Below are 18,686 nucleotides of genomic sequence, written 5' to 3' on the forward strand. Positions count from 1 at the left end.
TGGGAGAGCAACATCTGAAGCTCACCCCGATTACCCGAGGCCACGAATATTCCACTGTAAATAGGCCATGATTGGCAATGATAAAGATACCTGAAATCCGCAGGTAAGGGTACCTACGGACTAGAAGGGTTAGAAAAGTCCACATGCAGTGGCAAAGGAAAACGTTCAAGTAGCGAAGGAATGGTGCGTTGTGAAGAAAGGAGTTGCGCAGATGGAGAAGAGGAAAGAGAAGGAACAGAGGGTGGATCAGTGTCCATTGATGGTTTGGTCTCTGCAATATATTCAGAGATTGCTTCAAGTGTTTCGGAGTTCAGAGACGTTGTATGGGAGACAATATTGGAGATGGAAGGAGGAGGAGTTTGAGTAAAGATCAGAGCTGTAATGGACTGTACCAAGGTAGGGGGGAGCGAAAGGGTGGAGGGAACTGGAGAAGTGTGGGAGGGGACAGAAGAGGCAGAAACCCGGGAGGTGGCAGAAAAGGAAGAAACTTGGGAGGGGACAGGGGAGGAAGGCAGAGTACGAGGAGGAAGATGAACCTCCACACTTGTAACGGAGCCAGTGAAAGGCCATAGCATAAGGGGGACCTTCTGCCTCTTTGAGGCAACGGATTTCCCGCTCATTTAAGTAGACCTGGCAAAGGCGAGAGTACGAAGGGTGAGCCTCATGACAATTAAGGCAAGAGGGAGGTCGACTGCAAGACGTATTAGAATGGTCATCTGCACCACAGACTGGGCATTCGGCTATAGATCTGCAATATTTTGCTGGGTGGCCAAATCGCCAGCAATTCCTACACTTGCGGTGTAGGGATCACCTTCCGAACTTGTAACCGATGTCCTGCTACATAAACAGAGGATGGGAGTTCACGGCTGTCAAAAGTTAAACGAGCCACATTGCAAGGGTATCGTCTTCGCCCGCGGGCGGGAAGAACATAAGTATTTACCTTGAGAATTGGGAGATCTTGGAGTTCCAGCTGTTCGAGAATGTCATTGCCACATGTCTGGAAATTCTGTTGGACTATGGTATGGGGCAGAATAACAGTACCACCACAAGAATTGAGGGAATGATGTTTTTCGATAGTGATAGGAATAGTTTTGATATGTGAAAGAAGAGAAAGATCATGAGCTTGGGTAGAATTCTGGACTGTGATGATGTGCGTACCACTCTTAAGAGCATGAAAGGAAATATCTCTACCAATGTGGCGTAGGAGCGCTTTGCCAATACTATGGTCAGAAAGACAGGCAGTAAAAGAAGTCGGTCGTAAAGTAAAGAATTTAGTCCATTGTGTGGTCTGAAACTGAGTGTGGAGAGGGAGTCGGTCTTTTCCGAGTAGAATGGGAAGGTAATGAAGTAACATCGCCAGGAGATTGTCGTTGGTGTTTAGAAGTGGGACCAGAGTCGGTCCAACGTGAGACGGGCTGGCGATTCGAAAACCATCGCACCATAGAGGGAGAGGCCGGAAGCATAGTCAAAGGAGAGCGGAGGTCAGACAAATCGAAGGAGTCATTGGAAGCCCCGGTACCTGAAGCAGGTGAGGAAACTGCACCAGCAAGAGGTACAGGGGCCTTAGGAGTGTCCAAAGAGTGGCCAAAAGATGAGTCGAGGTCAGAACGGGGTGCGGTAACAATAAGGGGCCCGGGGGTAGCGGGGTCATGGATTTGGGACTCCATGGTTAGGTTACTTCTTTCTTTTTGTTTTTAAGAAAAAAAAAGAGAGAAAAGAAAAGAAAAATAAAAAAAAGAATAAAAAAAGGGGAGACCGGGGAGGGATAGTTCCTAGGAGGAATGAAAGGGCCAGAAATCTCCCTCCGCGCCCAAGAGGACCTCAGCACTGCAAGTAGCGCAGATGCAGCATGGAACCCGTGCCATACCCTACCCTTCATGCCAGTAAACCAGCAATTCGAGATAGCAACCTCACATCTGCCGAGCTACCTTGGTGGACAAAAGAGAGGGCAGCCGGATATCCGCCACAAAGCATACCTCCTTCGGCCACCACCCCCCAGAATCCGAAAGGTGGCTTCCAGAGATACACCCGTCGCCCGAAAGACACCCAAAGCCACCCTCCGGGATACCGGAGAGGGGTTGGGACATCCCCAGGCGATCCAGATCCCACGGCAAACTACGCCACCGCCAAGAACCTCAACGGAATGGGATGGACCCCGGTACCCTTCCCCCTACCTATGAACTAGTGTGCCTGTGGGAAAAATCCCAAAGGCCAAAAAGAGGAAGGGCAAAAGGGAGGGGTGGGGAGGAGGAGGAAAGGAAAAAAGGGAGGATGGGATAGGGAAGGGGGGACTGGGGGGTAATTAGGTTCGGTCTGAGGAAGGAGACCGACAGGTCCAATTCCTCAGACCAAGAGCCTCTTCACCACGCCAAGGAGCCCCCCTTGAAGAGGAATACAGCAATAACATAATTGATTTAAGTGCTACACCTGGACGGAGCATACAGAGCTCTAAGTACAGTACAGTATTACAAAGGTTAAAGTTAATATAGATCATAAAACTGAAAAAAATGGAATAATTTTTGTTTTAGAAATCCAATAATTAGTCTACAAAGTTTAGAATAAGATACTTAATACATTTGGGGCTTTGAGTAACCATTCATATATGTACAGTACTTCTTTACTTAGTACTCTTTAAAACTTTTGCAAATCTAAAACCCAAATAACAAACTAATAAGGAATAAGTTAGAAATAAAAAACTAGGCCACTCGCTTCACTAGTTATCTGTTAATTAAATCACATTAACATTAAAATGGCCATTTAATTTAAAAAAAAAAAGAATCCACTGAACATATAACTTAATGTACATTAACCACATTAAAAATTATGCTTCATCCATTTCTTTGGCAAGCCAATGAGAAGAGGCTAAAACTTCCTTATAAAAAATAACTACAATTATATTATTATTATTATAATAAAAAAGAAGCGCTAAACCACAAGGGCTTACAATTATAGTATCTCTAAATTTGTACAACATGGAATGGACGGATTGAGTAATACTTTGAAAAAAGTATTTCAATAGCAAATGATGTAACCACAATGTGAAGTTGCACATCTCATCACACAACTGTACATTCTTATATCTTTCAGTACTGTGTTTTCATGAAATAATAAAGAGTAACACACTACTCAAATGTTCCAGGTCTTAATTCTATGCAATTCATTGATTTTTTTTCTTTTTAAACTCTTTAGTCTTATATTTTCTTTTGTAAAATGTATCACACATTCCTAATATATCAAGTGTATTTAGTTTTTACAATATTCTATGCATTTCACTGTTTTAAGTCATAAATAACCCAGGAAATACAGGATTCAACCATTTACCTCACTAGTAAAAATATTCAGATTAGGATTTAGTCAACATACTGTACTCTCTGCTTTGCATGTTACATGAGGGAAAAGATACAGGGCAAAAGGGAAGAGAGATTATTATATAACAATCAAAATATATTAGTAGACCCTTCACTTAATGGACTTCGGAAATGTGGAACAAACTGTGCTATGTCAATATTATTATAAAAAAGAACTGCTAAGCCCACTAGGGTCATGCTAGGTCAGTAGATTTGGAAACAATGGACAAAGTCTACTGGTTGCAGAATTGTCGATTACTGTTACAAACATGGCAAAACATTCTCTTCTCTGTCCACCAGAGCTGCCATTACTGGCCACCCATTCTTCCCAAGTAGTCCATTATAGGGAGGGGTTTAATTTAGTTTAAATTACCTTCACGTAGTTTCCAAGCAGAGTTGCACTACCCCTCTGATATCAGAAATGGCAACAAAATAATTTTAAAATAGTAATCTGACATTTCTGAACAAGCTATAATTTCTAAGATGTAAGATTATTTGAGCACAAACATAATGAACTGTACATGGGAAATGCCATAAATATTCGCCATCTCAGGAATGCATAGGTACAATAAAATATTTTAAACACCATGTATGAGTTTGAGTGGACTGGATGCTATCTAGAATTGTAATAGTATAAAACTTGATTATTGACACTATCTCATCAAATAATATACTGTATATGTACAACAGTAATTCAATAGTGTCTATATTTTGAATCTGTAGAAAAATACACCTTGTACCATAGATATCCACTAGAACTTTCCACAGGGTGGGGCAAGGGAATAGGAAAGCTTGCTTGTGGACTACATATACACGTAGTAGTTTTTTCTTAACCCCTTGACTGTCAAAACCCCAAATCCTGAGGCGCCTCCTGGTATCGCAAATTTTCCGGAAAAAAAAAAAAAAAATCTTATGAAATGATAGAGAATCTTTTCCTGATTGTAATGACACCAAAAGACTGAAATTTGATGGAAAACTGATGGAATTATGCTCTCGCGAAGTTAGCGACCTCGGTGATATTTACGAATCGGCAATTTCACCCACTTTGGGCCCTATTTTCAGCTAATTCCACTGTTCCAGTCGACCAAACTCATAGCTATTTTTTTTAGAACTCCATTTTTTCTATCAAATGAGTACAAGAAACTGCCCATTTACCGATTTCAACTACCCAATAACGTGGTCAGAAATTTGCAATTTGGCCAATTTCACGAAAATTAAAAAATATGGACTTCAAAATAGGGTCCAGAATGAACAATGCAGACATTCCTGGCTCTAAAACAACATTTTCTTTGTTCATCAGTCACATCTCCAGGCCCCTCTGATATAACTCTTGCTTTCTATTTTGAATTTTTATTCAAACAAAAAATAGAAGATTTACTGTTATGCAGACTACTGCAATATTGTAATAATTGTAAAAATAATGTCAACCCATTCATGACTGCATATTAGAATAGGTACTTGGACATTTACTAGAAAATTAAATCATTTGTTTACTTTTGAACATCGGCAAAAATCAAACATTTCTCCTACTTTGAGCTCCATTTCAAGGTTCTCTTCATAGTAAAACCAATCAAAATCACCTCCATTTCTATAATATGTTTTCCATTCTATCAAATGAGACCAAGAAAACGAGAATACAACCATAAATACTATACGAAAATAGACCACAAATTCGGCATTTTAATTAAAAAAAAAAAAACACGGTCGGAGTTTTTTTTTTTCTCATTATGCACTGTTTGCTGCAGGATTTTTTTTTATATGGTGCACACTGACCACACAAACCCATTCTCTCACATGTGGGCCAACCAGCTTTCTCCTGCTTGATTTGAAGCCGCTAGAATTTGAGTATATATACGTCAAAAACGGTGGCTCGTAAGACGTATATATACGACCGAAACAGTCAAAGGGTTAAAGGCCTGATCCAGAAAAAAGGGGTAAGGGGTAACTGCTTCCCTCTACTTATACCAACATATACTCCTGATGCATACTAGAATAATTAGGGGAGATCCCATTTCATAATATACAGGAATATACAATAGAAAAAGTGCTTATAAAACTTGGATTAAGAAAAATATATAAAACAGCCCCCTGAGCTGCAAACATGAAAAAAACTTTAATCAAACTATTTTGCATACAATGTATATGAAAAACCTCCCAAAAAAACACAATACTTTTGATAACAATAGATTGTATGGGAATACCGATGAATTGTGGTTGAGACACACACAACCAGCAACTGGAAACTTTATTGCAAACATTTTCCCTTTGTAGCAGATTTTTTTCAAGACTGAACGATCTTATATGCTGATATCACAACATAGCAAGTGAGAATACAAGAATTAAGTAAACACTGAAAAGTACTGCAGTTGCCTACCTCGACTTAAGAGTGTCCCAACATACAAGTTTTTTGAGATACAAGCTGTTGCTCGGTCAATTTTTTGCTCTGAGTTACGAGCAAGCTTCCCTGCAACCCACAACCTACACACCTCGCTTGTTTATGATTTCATGCTGTAATTCCATGGAAATCATCCTCTTTCTTCCCAGCACTGTCCTATGCACTTACTTTCTTAAGACTCATGGTTAGAAAAAAGAAATCTGGCCAAATAACTGTAAAAAATGCAAGCAAAGCATGAGAGAAATGCTTCCACTGCTCAGCGGATATTTTGGTATTCGCTGCGCCAATTAGTGGTAGTTATGTTATTGCCGTAAGTTCTTGTTGTATGTTTGGCAGCAATATCTTGCGTGCATATAGGTGCAATCCGTTTGTCAGTTAATTTGATTGAGATCCATACTGTTTCTTTATTTTTATGTTAAACTGTATTAGTTTTAAATAAAATATATAAAAAAAAAAAGTGGCAAGCGTTCTGAAGCTCATTATTATTATTAATTTAGGGAACTGGAACACAGATTCAATTCCCTAGATCAAGAGTCCCTCACCAGCATCAAGGAACCTTGGTGGTGGTGAGGGGCCCTTGATCTAGGGAATTGAATCTCTGCTCCAGTTCCATAAATTAATAATAATAATTATTAAAATAATAATAATGAGCAAGCTTCAGTTCCCTAAATTAATAATAATAATAATAAGCTTAAGAACACTGCCACTAGTTGGCGCAGCGAATGCCAAAACAACCACTGAGCAGTGGAGGCATTTCTCTCGTGCTTTGCTTGCATTTTTTACAGTTATTTGGCCAAATTTCTTTTTCTAATGATGGGTCCTAAGAAAGTAAGTGCAAAGGACAGTGTTGAGAAGAAAGAGGATGATTTCCATGGAATTACAGCATGAAATCATAAACAAGCGAGGTGTGTAGGTTGTGGGTTGCAGGGAAGCTCGCTCGTAACTCAGAGCAAAAAATCAACCGAGCAACAGCTTGTATCTCAAAAAACTTGTATGTTGGGACACTCTTAAGTCGAGGTTCCACTGTACTGTCAGAGAGAGTAGTGCAGTGGCATAGTAGTAGTACTGTCATTACCCACACCTCTCAGCACACTGATAATATCTCTTTGAAGACAAAGCACCAAAAGAAATCCTGAGCACTCCTAGAGCAAGCAGCAAGACACACAAATATCCAGTCTTCTCCACTAGTAAAGATGCTTCCAATATAAAAATACTGAGCCATGCTACATTAATAAAACTGTCACAGCCTCCACTACTGTTCATGAAACGTAAGGCACATATATAGCAGTAACAGCCAGACTGCAAATGCTGGAGTTTATGAAATCCCATGTGAAGGTTGTAGCAAGGTGTACATCAGTAAAACTGCTAGGAATCTAACCAATTATACCAGTGAACACAAATATGCAACCTGAACCTATTAAATGAACAACACATGCATCCAGCACAGAAACTCTCACAGCCATTTGATGAGATTTTGATGCAAAACTAGTCATAAAAAGTGACAAATATAAAAAATGTTGTGAAACAACACTCATCACACCCACCCACACAATTTATAGGAACTAAGAAAGATTTTAAATGGTGAAACCTCCAGCAATACAGGCAGCTGATCAACAAAGCATACTGTCGTGAACTCCACACCACTCAGCATGATAATACCACTACCACTAATGCTATTACTCACCATGGCACTACTTAATATGACAAGTGTATCTCAAGATATACCAAACAAGGATATAGGCCAAATGCAGTGCTCCTCAATATTTACTTATTTCTTGTATTTGCACCTGATCAAGTTCCTGTTTTTTACCAATATATTGTGCTACCATCAGATATAATCTTTCAGACTTGAAATAGCCTGTTGTGCAGGCAAAAAGAGTCTTTAAAAAAAAGTTTTCAATGTTGTGTGTCTTTATCAGACTTCGGAGCAGATGAAACACATGATTATACAATGTACTCTATATCAAAATGGCAAAGAAAATATAATAGAGCAAGACAGTACATGGCCAAGTGAGGAATGAGTTCAGTGAAGTTTCTCCCTTGCAATGAAAACTAGCACAGTATCTATTGATACTGTGCTTAAATTATGTGGAAAAATCATGCTATGAAAAGAGACTATGCCATAACCAATGCTGGATAGTGCAAGACAATATGCACTGTACCATATAGACATTAAACCAGATACGCACTGAAGTAGATCTTTGGTTAGGCTTAAGGTCTATCAAATGCATGCGATTCCCTTGGGATGTAGTGAAACTCCCATTGTTTATGTACACACTTGAATTTACAAACTAAGAGCCATTATCCTACTTCGGCTCATTTCAAAGCTTAACTGTATCTAATGCCCTCCCTAGGATGGGACACGCAACAGTCTGCAAACATCCAGATATCTAATTACTCCTGGGTGAACAGGAGCAACAGGTGTAAGATCAATACTTTCAGCTGCCTCACTGGTCTGCCTCATAATAATAATAATAATAATAATAATAAATCAAGATGTAATGGGAAAGGTGAGTAAACCAGTCAGATTCCAAAATGGGCATATACCAGTTTTGCATTCACTTACCAGCAGCTGACAGTGAGATAATGCCCTCAATACCTAGGTTAGGTTAAGTTAAAATGGGTCAACTTAGGTTTAACTAACACATGGATATTCACCTAATCTAAATGAATTTAAATTTAACTAAGAAACTGACCAAATACATGGGCGATGAGAATGTTCTCTCTCTATATAAAAGAGGAAGAGTAAACACAAAATTGGATTTCTGTATTGTATAAAAAACTAAAAAGATTTTTAATTAATTTCCATACATAGCTATTTTCACATGCTAAAAGACAAAACTGTAGTATGAGAAAAATCTGGAAACAAAAGTATTCTTTAATTGTTAAACACCGATTTTCTGCAAATTATATAATTCACCAGAAAATGCACATTGCCATTTAAATGATAGTACTTTATTTTGTAATGTACAGTCATATGTACAATTCAAAAATATTTAAATTTCTGACTACTGTTTCAAAGGCTACTGGCATCAAACTTTTACTGTAAGACATCCACACAATTTACACCTACAGTATATAATGTCCTAGTTGCTCTTTGCACGAGAAAAAATACACACAGAATAGACGACACCTTAAAACCACTTATGACAGTCGAGAAGTACGAGAATGGAAGCAAGAAAATAGAAGCACTTATGAAGGGAAAACTAAGTGTGAGATTATGTACCAGTTGATCATGTAGTAGTATATTAATGTTATCCATTAATATGCAGTACTTTAGAGACATTAAAGCCCAAAGATGGAGAAATGTTCTAACCTGAATGCCACCCTCTTTAAAGTGGATGCCATACAATCAAGATGTTGAATTTGTATGAGCAGAGCAGAATGAAGGCACACATTATAAATGAACTTAAATTATTGGAGCTATCGAAGTATTTACTGACAGTCCATATGCAATTCTATAACTTTCTTAACCATTATATTTATTGGGTATTATTTCAAAATATTATCAAGCAGGTTTAAAGAACTGGCTGGTATTTTGCATGAACCAAACTCACTACTGTACTGTATATATTTTCCATCAAGGTAGGGGTGACTCAAAGAAGGAAATACAAGCCCCATCACTCAATGAACAGCTGTCTTCCCAAAAGTGTACGGACATTACAATTCCACTGACCCTTTTACTGCAACATATTGCTTTTGTGCCAAGTATCACAGTGGCCTAACCTCACCTGAATAAATCTGTCCTCTATAAATTATTTATTTGGCACAGTTCAATTGCTAATATTTTTCTTAATTACACCATTAACCTTGCAAGAAGAATGTGCAAACTAATGTATTTATATTCAGGTGATACTGTAGTGAACATTGAGAGTATATTAGATAATGCTAAGCCAATACAAAAAACTTGAAGAGCAAATCAATGCAAAACTTTCAGAAATTATAACGTGCTCCAACTGTCACTTTAATATTGGTTAAGTTCCAAACCATGTGTTGTAAAACATTGTGAGCATCAAATGGGCAAGTCCTATGCACTAACAGAGTTTGTCTGTTGTGTAACTAATACGATCAAAGGAGTTTTCTAATAAGCATTATCAAACCAGTGGATGCCGCAGTAATGAGGTAAATACTGGGCCGAACATCAACTGCAGGATTGCAGCCATCTTTATCATTACAAGTACAGTATTCCATATGAATATTGAAGGTTCCTGTGCGGTATATACAGTAGCGAGCATCTCCTCCGACTCCAGCTTCTCCAAGTCGAGCACAGTCCCTCTTATACCTCCAATGACCATTTACTTAAAAAAAAAAAATTACATTAATTAATAAAGGATACCACAATAATAATTAGGTTTTAAGTTTTCAAAGCTAAATTATTTTCTTGATAAAACAGGGTATACAGTATTAAAAAATACATTAAAAGTCATCACGCCAAGTAACAAACCTTTCATCCTTATTTTGCGGCACATAGTAGAAGGGACTCCACGAAGATGAGGCAGCTCTGGCTCAAGATAGCACTCTTTTGGGTTGGCAGTAGAGTTATCAAATGGGTCACTGCAGAATGGATCTGTCATACTGTTGCAGGCCCAACATTTGATGCCTACAAAGAGAATAACATTTTGAATTAAAAAAAAAAAGGGGGGGGGGGAGGGGGGACAACTAAATAAACATCCAGGTACAGACATTAATAAAAAGATCAAACAGATCTTAAGATAAGAGACCATACAGATTTTTAACCCCAGAGGGTTAACCATGCAGAATAACCCAAGAAAGACAGTGAATCATTGAGGAAACTGCCTGTTTTATTTCCACTGGGGTCCTTAATCTTGTCCCTCAGGATGCGACCCACACCAGTCAACTAACACCCAGGTACCTACTTGCTTGCTATGTGAATGGGACAACAAACAGGTGTAAGGAAACACGCCCAATGTTTCCACCCTTACCGGGAATCGAACCACTGATTCAGGGTGTGATGGTTTGATAGATCAAATAGGCATAACACTATAAAGAAATATTTCTTTGGTGCTCAATTCAACCTGTGTAAATGCTTCATGCAAATTAAAAGACCCCCTCCCCCTCCCAAATCTGGAGCAACCTACCTGAAGGACTTTTAGGTACAGGTACACAAATACAGTTACACCAATTATCATACATAGTAACATGTGTGTAAATTACTGAGGATAACCCAAAAAAAAGTCAAAGTGACCTCCCCATCGTAATCCAAACCCCTTTTATCATGTAGAGAAACTTTATACTGAACTGCCCAACAATAACTGCATATTATAATCCTATAAAAATGCAGTACCTCCAGTAGTATTAAGCAGTTCATACACACTATTTTTAGTCTTCCTAGAATGCTTCACATAACAAGGAAGTTTTCCTTAGAATGTAAAAAAAGAAAAGAAAAGAAAAAAAGTAATCCCAGAGCTGAATCAACCTGTACACAATTCTTGGAAATAAAATTTGAGCTTTACCTAATCAAAGCTGACCTCAACTAGTATAAAATCTATCTAGTTTAAGCCAGTGTTAATTTTTCTATTTATTTTTAACACATTTCCTTCTCATTCAAGACTAATAAATTTCCTTAACCAGATAATTGTACTTTATAAATACTGTAATATGATTAGAACAATATACACACGTGCTTGGTACTGGACTGTGGAAGCCATTGGTTGGTGAACATTTCCACAATAAAGATACCCAAGTGTTGCATAAGTGTTTTGTACATCATACAAGATGATATAGTGATACATGGTTAAGTTTCAGCTAAGTAAGTTTATTGAGGTACAGGTACACATAAATTATTATACATAGAAGCATGTGTAGATTACCTAGGATAACTCAAAAATGTCAGAAAGTGACTTATTTCCATTGGGGTTCTTATAATATCTAAGAATTTAAACCCTAAAAGGTAAACAGCTCAGTATCTTTAATGTGTGAAGAGCAGTTACAATAAGAGTAGATATACTAGGAATAAAGTCAACTGAGTTATTTACATTAACATTAAAGAGAGGATCAGATCACAGTACAGTAATAGGTACATGAATATTACAGTAATAGGTACATGTATGCTAGCTATAAAAGAAATCCCTCTCCTCCCTTTCTGTTGCTTCATTCATTAGGTACCTTTTAGCTCTCTTTCTGAACCAGCTCATGTTATGACAGGCTTTGACATGTGCAGGCAGTCTGTTCCACTCCTTTACTGCTGTACAATAAATGGTGTTTGAAGCCTGACCATGTACTGTGGGTACTGTCAAAGCTGTGTTCCCTTCCCCTAGTACTATACGTACTTGTTTTAGTTTCCAGCCTTGACAAACTTGGCAGCAAGATATTCTGGACTCTGCTTGTTAGCAATTTTAAAAACTTGATTTAACTTCGGCTCTTTTACTGTCTTCAACATTCAGCATATCCAGCTGTTGTAATTCATCCTGGCCTACATGCTCTCTTGGACCCAGGTTCAGGATGAATCTCACCATTTTGTTCTGGGTGATTTGTAGTCTATTTTTCAGTTTCTTTTGTTAAGGCAGAGTAACAAGAGTAATCTACATGTCATTGTATTAGAGCTAAACACAGGATCTTGCGAGCCTCAGTAGGTGGTCACTGCGTCTGTAAAGGAACTTTAGTCTGGCATTTGCTTTCTTTACTACACTGTTCCCCATCAATCTTGACATGCTTGGTATTTTACTGACGTGATGGGTTCTCCATTACACTGGACATTAAAATATTTACCCTTTTTTAGTTTATTTTTCATCCCAAAGAGTATGGCTTCTGGTGTCCCGAGGTGTAACGATAATTTGTTGTCTACTAACTATTTGCTGCAGGACTCTAGTTCTAGTGATAGTACATTAGCTATATCTTGTGGGTCTTGACCTGACACTAACAGAGTGCTGTCATCTGCATACAACAAAACTTACACTTGACACTGATTGGCATGTCATTCATGTAACACAGGAACAGCAACGGGCCCAGAACACTACCTTCGACCCCCCCCCCCCAATGCTCTCAGCAGGGTTTCTGATTCAGTGTTGTTAATTTTGACAATTTGTTTTCTGTTGCTCAGATAGGACTTCAACCAATCTACAGAACCTATGCTGATAGCGTGTAGTTTCTTATATACATGTATTATGGTTGACCGTACTGAAGGCCTTTTGCAAGTCTAAGGTCATCATACCTATGAGATTCCTTAGCGACATCTGAATTTTCAGGTAGTCCATCAGATTAATTAGGGAGGTGTTGGTCGAGTAAGATCTGAAACCTGATTGGTAACTCTTAAGAATGTTTTTGTCATTAAGATACTCTACTTGACAGTACGCCGCTTTGTCTAGAATTTTGGACAAACACCAGGTATACTAACAGGCCTAGAGTTGCTATTGACCTACTATTTTTCTTGAAGATAAGAGTAACTCTGGCCTCTTTGAACCCCTCCGGAACATCCTTTAAATGTTCTTTAAAACTCAGGTCCAGAATGAATCTGACCATCTTATTTGGGTAAATTGTAGATTGTTTTCAAGTTGTTTCCTGTTAAAACAAAATATCAAGAAAAAGGATGATCTACTTGACATTGTATAAGAGCTTGACATAGGGTATTGTTTGCCTTTCCATGTAGACACCAGGTCTGTCCAGAGGAACTTTAACCTAGCATTTTTTTACATTAATTAGGTTTGTTTGGGCAAAGGTACACACAAGTACAATTATCAAAGTGTAAATTACCTAGGATAACAAAAAACATCATCAAATAGACCTGACATGTAGGCTTTAAAAGGATATTCTGGATATTTCACTGATTACTGTTAAATTAGGGTAGGTTAGCGCTTAAGATATTTTCACTAAATTAATACAAATATAAAAATCTATCGAAGATTTCTCATAATTTCAACAATTACTTTGAACCTTTTATCCATTGTTGACAGGAATATAATTGAATCATTGTTTTCACAAAAAATTTTTTTTGAATATATGAATATATCTTTTGTCTTATATAAATTAGATTTACTTATAATTAATAATCTACTGTACAACTAGGATATAATTAATATTCTACTGTACAACTATGACAATTCTTAAGTGTTAATTAGTCTGTAAGCCAATAATGTTAAGTCGGACCATAATGCCTAGACATAACAGAGGCTCTTTGCATTGCAACCCATTATTGTGAATACAAAATCTCAATGTAATATTTGCAGACATAAATAAATAAATAAAAAAAACTTGGGAACGTCGGTGAGATCACTTGCATTCATCTCAGCGTCCATCCCACGACACTATAATCTCCCTATAACTACCTTCGTCACACCAATAGGAAGCTCCCACAACGTGTTATACCTTCGTACCTTTTCTAGCTTGAGCCCATGTGAGGGCGAACAATGAGAGGGAGAGAATTATCTTGTAAAGCAACATGGTAGTAGTGGTTGAAGACTCTCTCAGCGACGCCGCTCTTCACTAAGCTTCCACAACACTCAACACACACTTAACTCACTCTCTTCTCTCCTGGAAACATTATTGGAAATGTGACCACTTCTTGTTCTTAGTATTACAAAACATAAATGGCTAAACCCATGAGGGTCACTGAACATTAAGATTGTTATGTTCCAGTGTACGGTGTTCAGGTCACGTGACCACCAGCCACACCTGGCTCCTCAAGTCTAAAAGAATTTAATCAAGTCCAAAATAAATGGGGATTTATTCTGACATCGTTGAGAAATAGTTGTGGTGTATCATCTAGGAAAATACCCGGTGAATTATAACCTAATAAAATAGTCTTCACAATAAACCAACGCTCAGGAGTAAAGATTACAAGACTTTTGTCATCTGGTTTACATTACGTTTTCTATAATTTAGGATTCGTCCTTGTTTTAGCAAATCATATTTGAAATAATAAACTTACAAATTATTTAACCGTCTATCACTAACCAAGAAATAGTTTTTATTACTGAGTTTTCGATGGTGTTTGTATAAGATACATATTAAGAGTATACTTATTTTCTTTAAGAGACATCAACGCATACGTGAAAAATTTAAATGTGGCTAACTTAATTAATATACTTCTAGCAGGTCTACAGTTTTCTTGCACATTAATAAGTAATTTAAGTAGGACTGGAGTTTCCTTACACATCGACACCATGCCTAACCCTTCTAGGGTAGGGTAGGTGCCTGAGCCCGAGCCTTTAGCTCATAAGACTGTCATTCCCATTTGCCCCTTTGGGGCGGGGATGACAGACCAGAGAGGCTTAGCTTGTGGCTAGGCCTGGGGACAGTTGGTCCCAAAGATGAGGAGGTACTTGTACCTCCTCCCATGGGAGACTTAGGTCTCAGACACTCCCTAAAGAGGGAGCCAAGGCCGGGCCACCACTTGGACAAGGCCCGGGCCGGGAGAATACCGGCTAATCTTTAACTAACTAACTAAATTTCCTTACACAAGATATAACTTCCAGAAGAAGTGGATATTATTTTTTTTTCAAAATATGGTTTCCAGCAGGATTGGGTTTCCATAAACGGGATGTAATTTCCAGCTGAACCGGAGTTTTCTAACACAGGATATTAAGTCCAGCTTTTTATTTTACATAGCCAGAGGCAATATCCTGTAGGATATATAACTACTAGTAGAATATATAATTACTAGTTTAGTTTAATATGTTTATTATGCACCCCATGCCCATCCTGTGGGCGGAAGTCAAAAGATTAGAGTAAACAATGGGTTCAGGGACTGTACCTCAACATTACAGAGGTACATAATGGGTCCAGGGACTGTACCTCAACATTACAGAGGTACATAATGGGTCCAGGGACTGTACCTCAACATTACAGAGGTACATAATGGGTCCAGGGACTGTACCTCAACATTACAGAGGTACATAATGGGTCCAGGGACTGTACCTCAATATTACAGAGGTACATAATGGGTCCAGGGACTGTACCTCAACATTACAGAGGTACATAATGGGTCCAGGGACTGTACCTCAACATTACAGAGATACATAATGGGTCCAGGGACTGTACCTCAACATTACAGAGGTACATAATGGGTCCAGGGACTGTACCTCAACATTACAGAGGTACATAATGGGTCCAGGGACTGGGTCCCAAAGTTTTGATAGCAGAGCAAGTTACAAAGGTAATAAACTCCAGGTAGATCTGGTCACCATCATGACAAGTTACAAAGGTATTTACAAGTCTAGTTCAAGTGGAGTTTCTAATACTGTACAAGATATAGCCTCCAGAACTAGTTTTCTTACACAGGATGCGACTTTCAACAGGACTGGAGTTTTCCAACACAAGGGAGGTCCCTCGCTGCATATGAGGGACTCTTCTTGATTCAAGGAATTAGACCTGACCAACGCCTCCCTTGGATTGAACCTGATTGCCTCAAAATGCCCAGGCGCTATATGTACCCTAAGGGTTAGTATTTCCCCCATGAGTATACCTGGAGAGGGTTTCGGGGATCAACGCCCCCTCGGCCCGGTCTGCATTAATAAAATAAATGGCGTTTTGTAAGGCATTTGCACAACAATTTTTCCTGGATGCAAATCTGGCCTCTTAGTAACATCATTTAATATATCGCATTATGTAAAAGTATTTACCCAACACCTGAATACGCCCTACAGAACTGATTTTTTGTTTAGGCTTTGCCAATTTGAGCAGGATATAACTTCCAGCAGACATTAGTTTAACATCTTAATTATGTACCCCATACCCATCCTGTGGGCGGTAGTTAAAAAAGATTATAGAGGTACATAATGGGTCCTGGGACTTTTCTAACACATTTATTTCCCTCATCCCTGGATGCGACCCACAACAGTGTCTTAACACATACATATCCAGTTTTACTGTTAGATGGGAAGAGTAGAAGGGGATGTAACAAAATTTGCCCATAACATTTCCATAACACCATTATAACGACCCCTCCCTCCATCAAAAACTTCAGAGTACATAATGAGGCATCAAAAAACTACCAATACCATAAAACAAACTCGATAAGTGAACATAAATGCAGCACAGTACCTTCACAATATATACAATGATCCATAAAAACAGCAAAACACGACAAAACTAATCATAGCACACCTAATTCCACTGTTAAACATGACTGAAGAGGCTTAACCTAGTATCTGAGGAAACTACAAAAAAGATTCTGCAACATTATCAGTTGAATCAGATCCAAACATACTTTAACTTGTTACTCAGGCTTAATATAACAAAAACATAAAAGACACTTTGACAGTTCTCTTCAACATAAAAATCTAAAAACGCTTAAATAAATAAATAACATTCTCCATTTATAACACACATCCACTCTCAGCCATTGATACAGTAATGAAATTTAATGGCTTCTAATCATCAATTGGTACTAATATTGCAAGCAATATCCCGAAAACCCTTCCCTCCCCCCAAAACTAATAAATTACCTGACTTACAAATACGCTGCCTTTTTAATCTTAATACCAATCTTATAACCACGAATATGCAAAACAACCACTGTGAAAGAATAGTGAAATTCCAAGCGCTTTCGTGACTTCTCACATTATCAAGGAACTATAATGGGTTTTTGCATATTCTGATATCACCTGTTTATGTGAACTTATTGCGTGACCAAGAATATAATCTGCACGTATTTCTGCTGAAGTATCTGTCCTTGTGTATAAAAAAAAGCCAGTAAACTTGCAGACTACAAGTGACTTTTGTCCATTTTAATTAGTGATCGGCTTTTCGTTTACCTTTGTAATGGAGACCACGAGTGGTTCCTTCAGTTCTTCAGTCATTAGGACTGGAGAAGCCACAAGTAGGGAAACGTTTCCTTTAATAAATGTTATCCGCATCTTGTTGGTATCACTATACCGAAGCCACAAGTAGTGAAACGTTTCCTTTAATAAATGTTATCCACATCTTGTTGGTATCACCATACTATTTATTTCCTTCTCATGAACCCTCCCCTTATACTGCGCACCATGGACCCTCCCCTTATACTGCGTACCATGAACCCTCCCTTATACTGCGTACCATGAACCCTCCCTTATACTGCGTACCATGAACCCTCCCCTTACACTGCGTACCATGAACCCTCCCCTTATACTGCGTACCATGAACCCTCCCCTTATACTGCGTACCATGAACCCTCCCCTTATACTGCGTACCATGAACCCTCCCCTTATACTGCGTACCATGAACCCTCCCCTTACACTGCGTACCATGAACCCTCCCCTTATACTGCGTACCATGAACCCTCCCCTTATACTGCGCACCATGAACCCTCCCCTTATACTGCGTACCATGAACCCTCCCTTATACTGCGTACCATGAACCCTCCCCTTACACTGCGTACCATGAACCCTCCCCTTATACTGCGTACCATGAACCCTCCCCTTACACTGCGTACCATGAACCCTCCCCTTATACTGCGTACCATGAACCCTCCCCTTACACTGCGTACCATGAACCCTCCCCTTACACTGCGTACCATGAACCCTCCCCTTATACTGCGTACCATGAACCCTCCCCTTACACTGCGTACCATGAACCCTCCCCTTATACTGCGTACCATGAACCCTCCCCTTACACTGCGTACCATGAACCCTCCCCTTACACTGCGTACCATGAACCCTCCCCTTACAATGCGTACCATGAACCCTCCCCTTACACTGCGTACCATGAACCCTCCCCTTATACTGCGTACCATGAACCCTCCCCTTACACTGCGTACCATGAACCCTCCCCTTATACTGCGTACCATGTTTCCTCCCTTACATTACGTACCACAGCACCTCACCTTACATTACGTACCACAACACCTCACCTTACATTACGTACCACAACACCTCACTTTACATTACGTACCACAACACCTCACTTTACATTACGTACCACAACACCTCACCTTACATTACGTACCACAACACCTCACCTTACATTACGTACCACAACACCTCACCTTACATTACGTACCACAACAC

At 38.9% G+C, this 18,686-nt stretch overlaps 1 protein-coding gene across 1 annotated transcript; it reads right to left on the bottom strand.

Moving 5' to 3' along the window:
• Nucleotides 1-1,738: 1,738 nt before the first annotated feature.
• LOC128689295 (UPAR/Ly6 domain-containing protein crok) lies at nt 1,739-14,507 on the bottom strand. Its single transcript, XM_053777434.2, has 3 exons — nt 14,073-14,507; nt 10,187-10,342; nt 1,739-10,040 (listed from the first exon to the last, which is right to left on the bottom strand). The coding sequence occupies exons 1-3, from the start codon at nt 14,137-14,139 to the stop codon at nt 9,811-9,813; spliced, it is 453 nt and encodes a 150-aa protein (XP_053633409.1). The 5' UTR covers nt 14,140-14,507; the 3' UTR covers nt 1,739-9,810.
• Nucleotides 14,508-18,686: the final 4,179 nt, after the last annotated feature.

This window comes from Cherax quadricarinatus, chromosome 18, assembly GCF_038502225.1.
Source record: "Cherax quadricarinatus isolate ZL_2023a chromosome 18, ASM3850222v1, whole genome shotgun sequence".
NCBI lineage: Eukaryota > Metazoa > Arthropoda > Malacostraca > Decapoda > Parastacidae > Cherax > Cherax quadricarinatus.

Coding starts and splice junctions, on each gene's coding strand:
- LOC128689295 (XM_053777434.2), bottom strand. CDS start 14,139: ATGTTGCTTTACAAGATAATTCTCTCCCTCTCATTGTTCGCCCTCACA. Junction 10,343..14,072: donor ATGGGCTCAAGCTAGAAAAG/GTACGAAGGTAT, acceptor TTCTCTTTGTAG/GCATCAAATGTTGGGCCTGC. Junction 10,041..10,186: donor CCGCAAAATAAGGATGAAAG/GTTTGTTACTTG, acceptor TTTTTTTTTAAG/TAAATGGTCATTGGAGGTAT.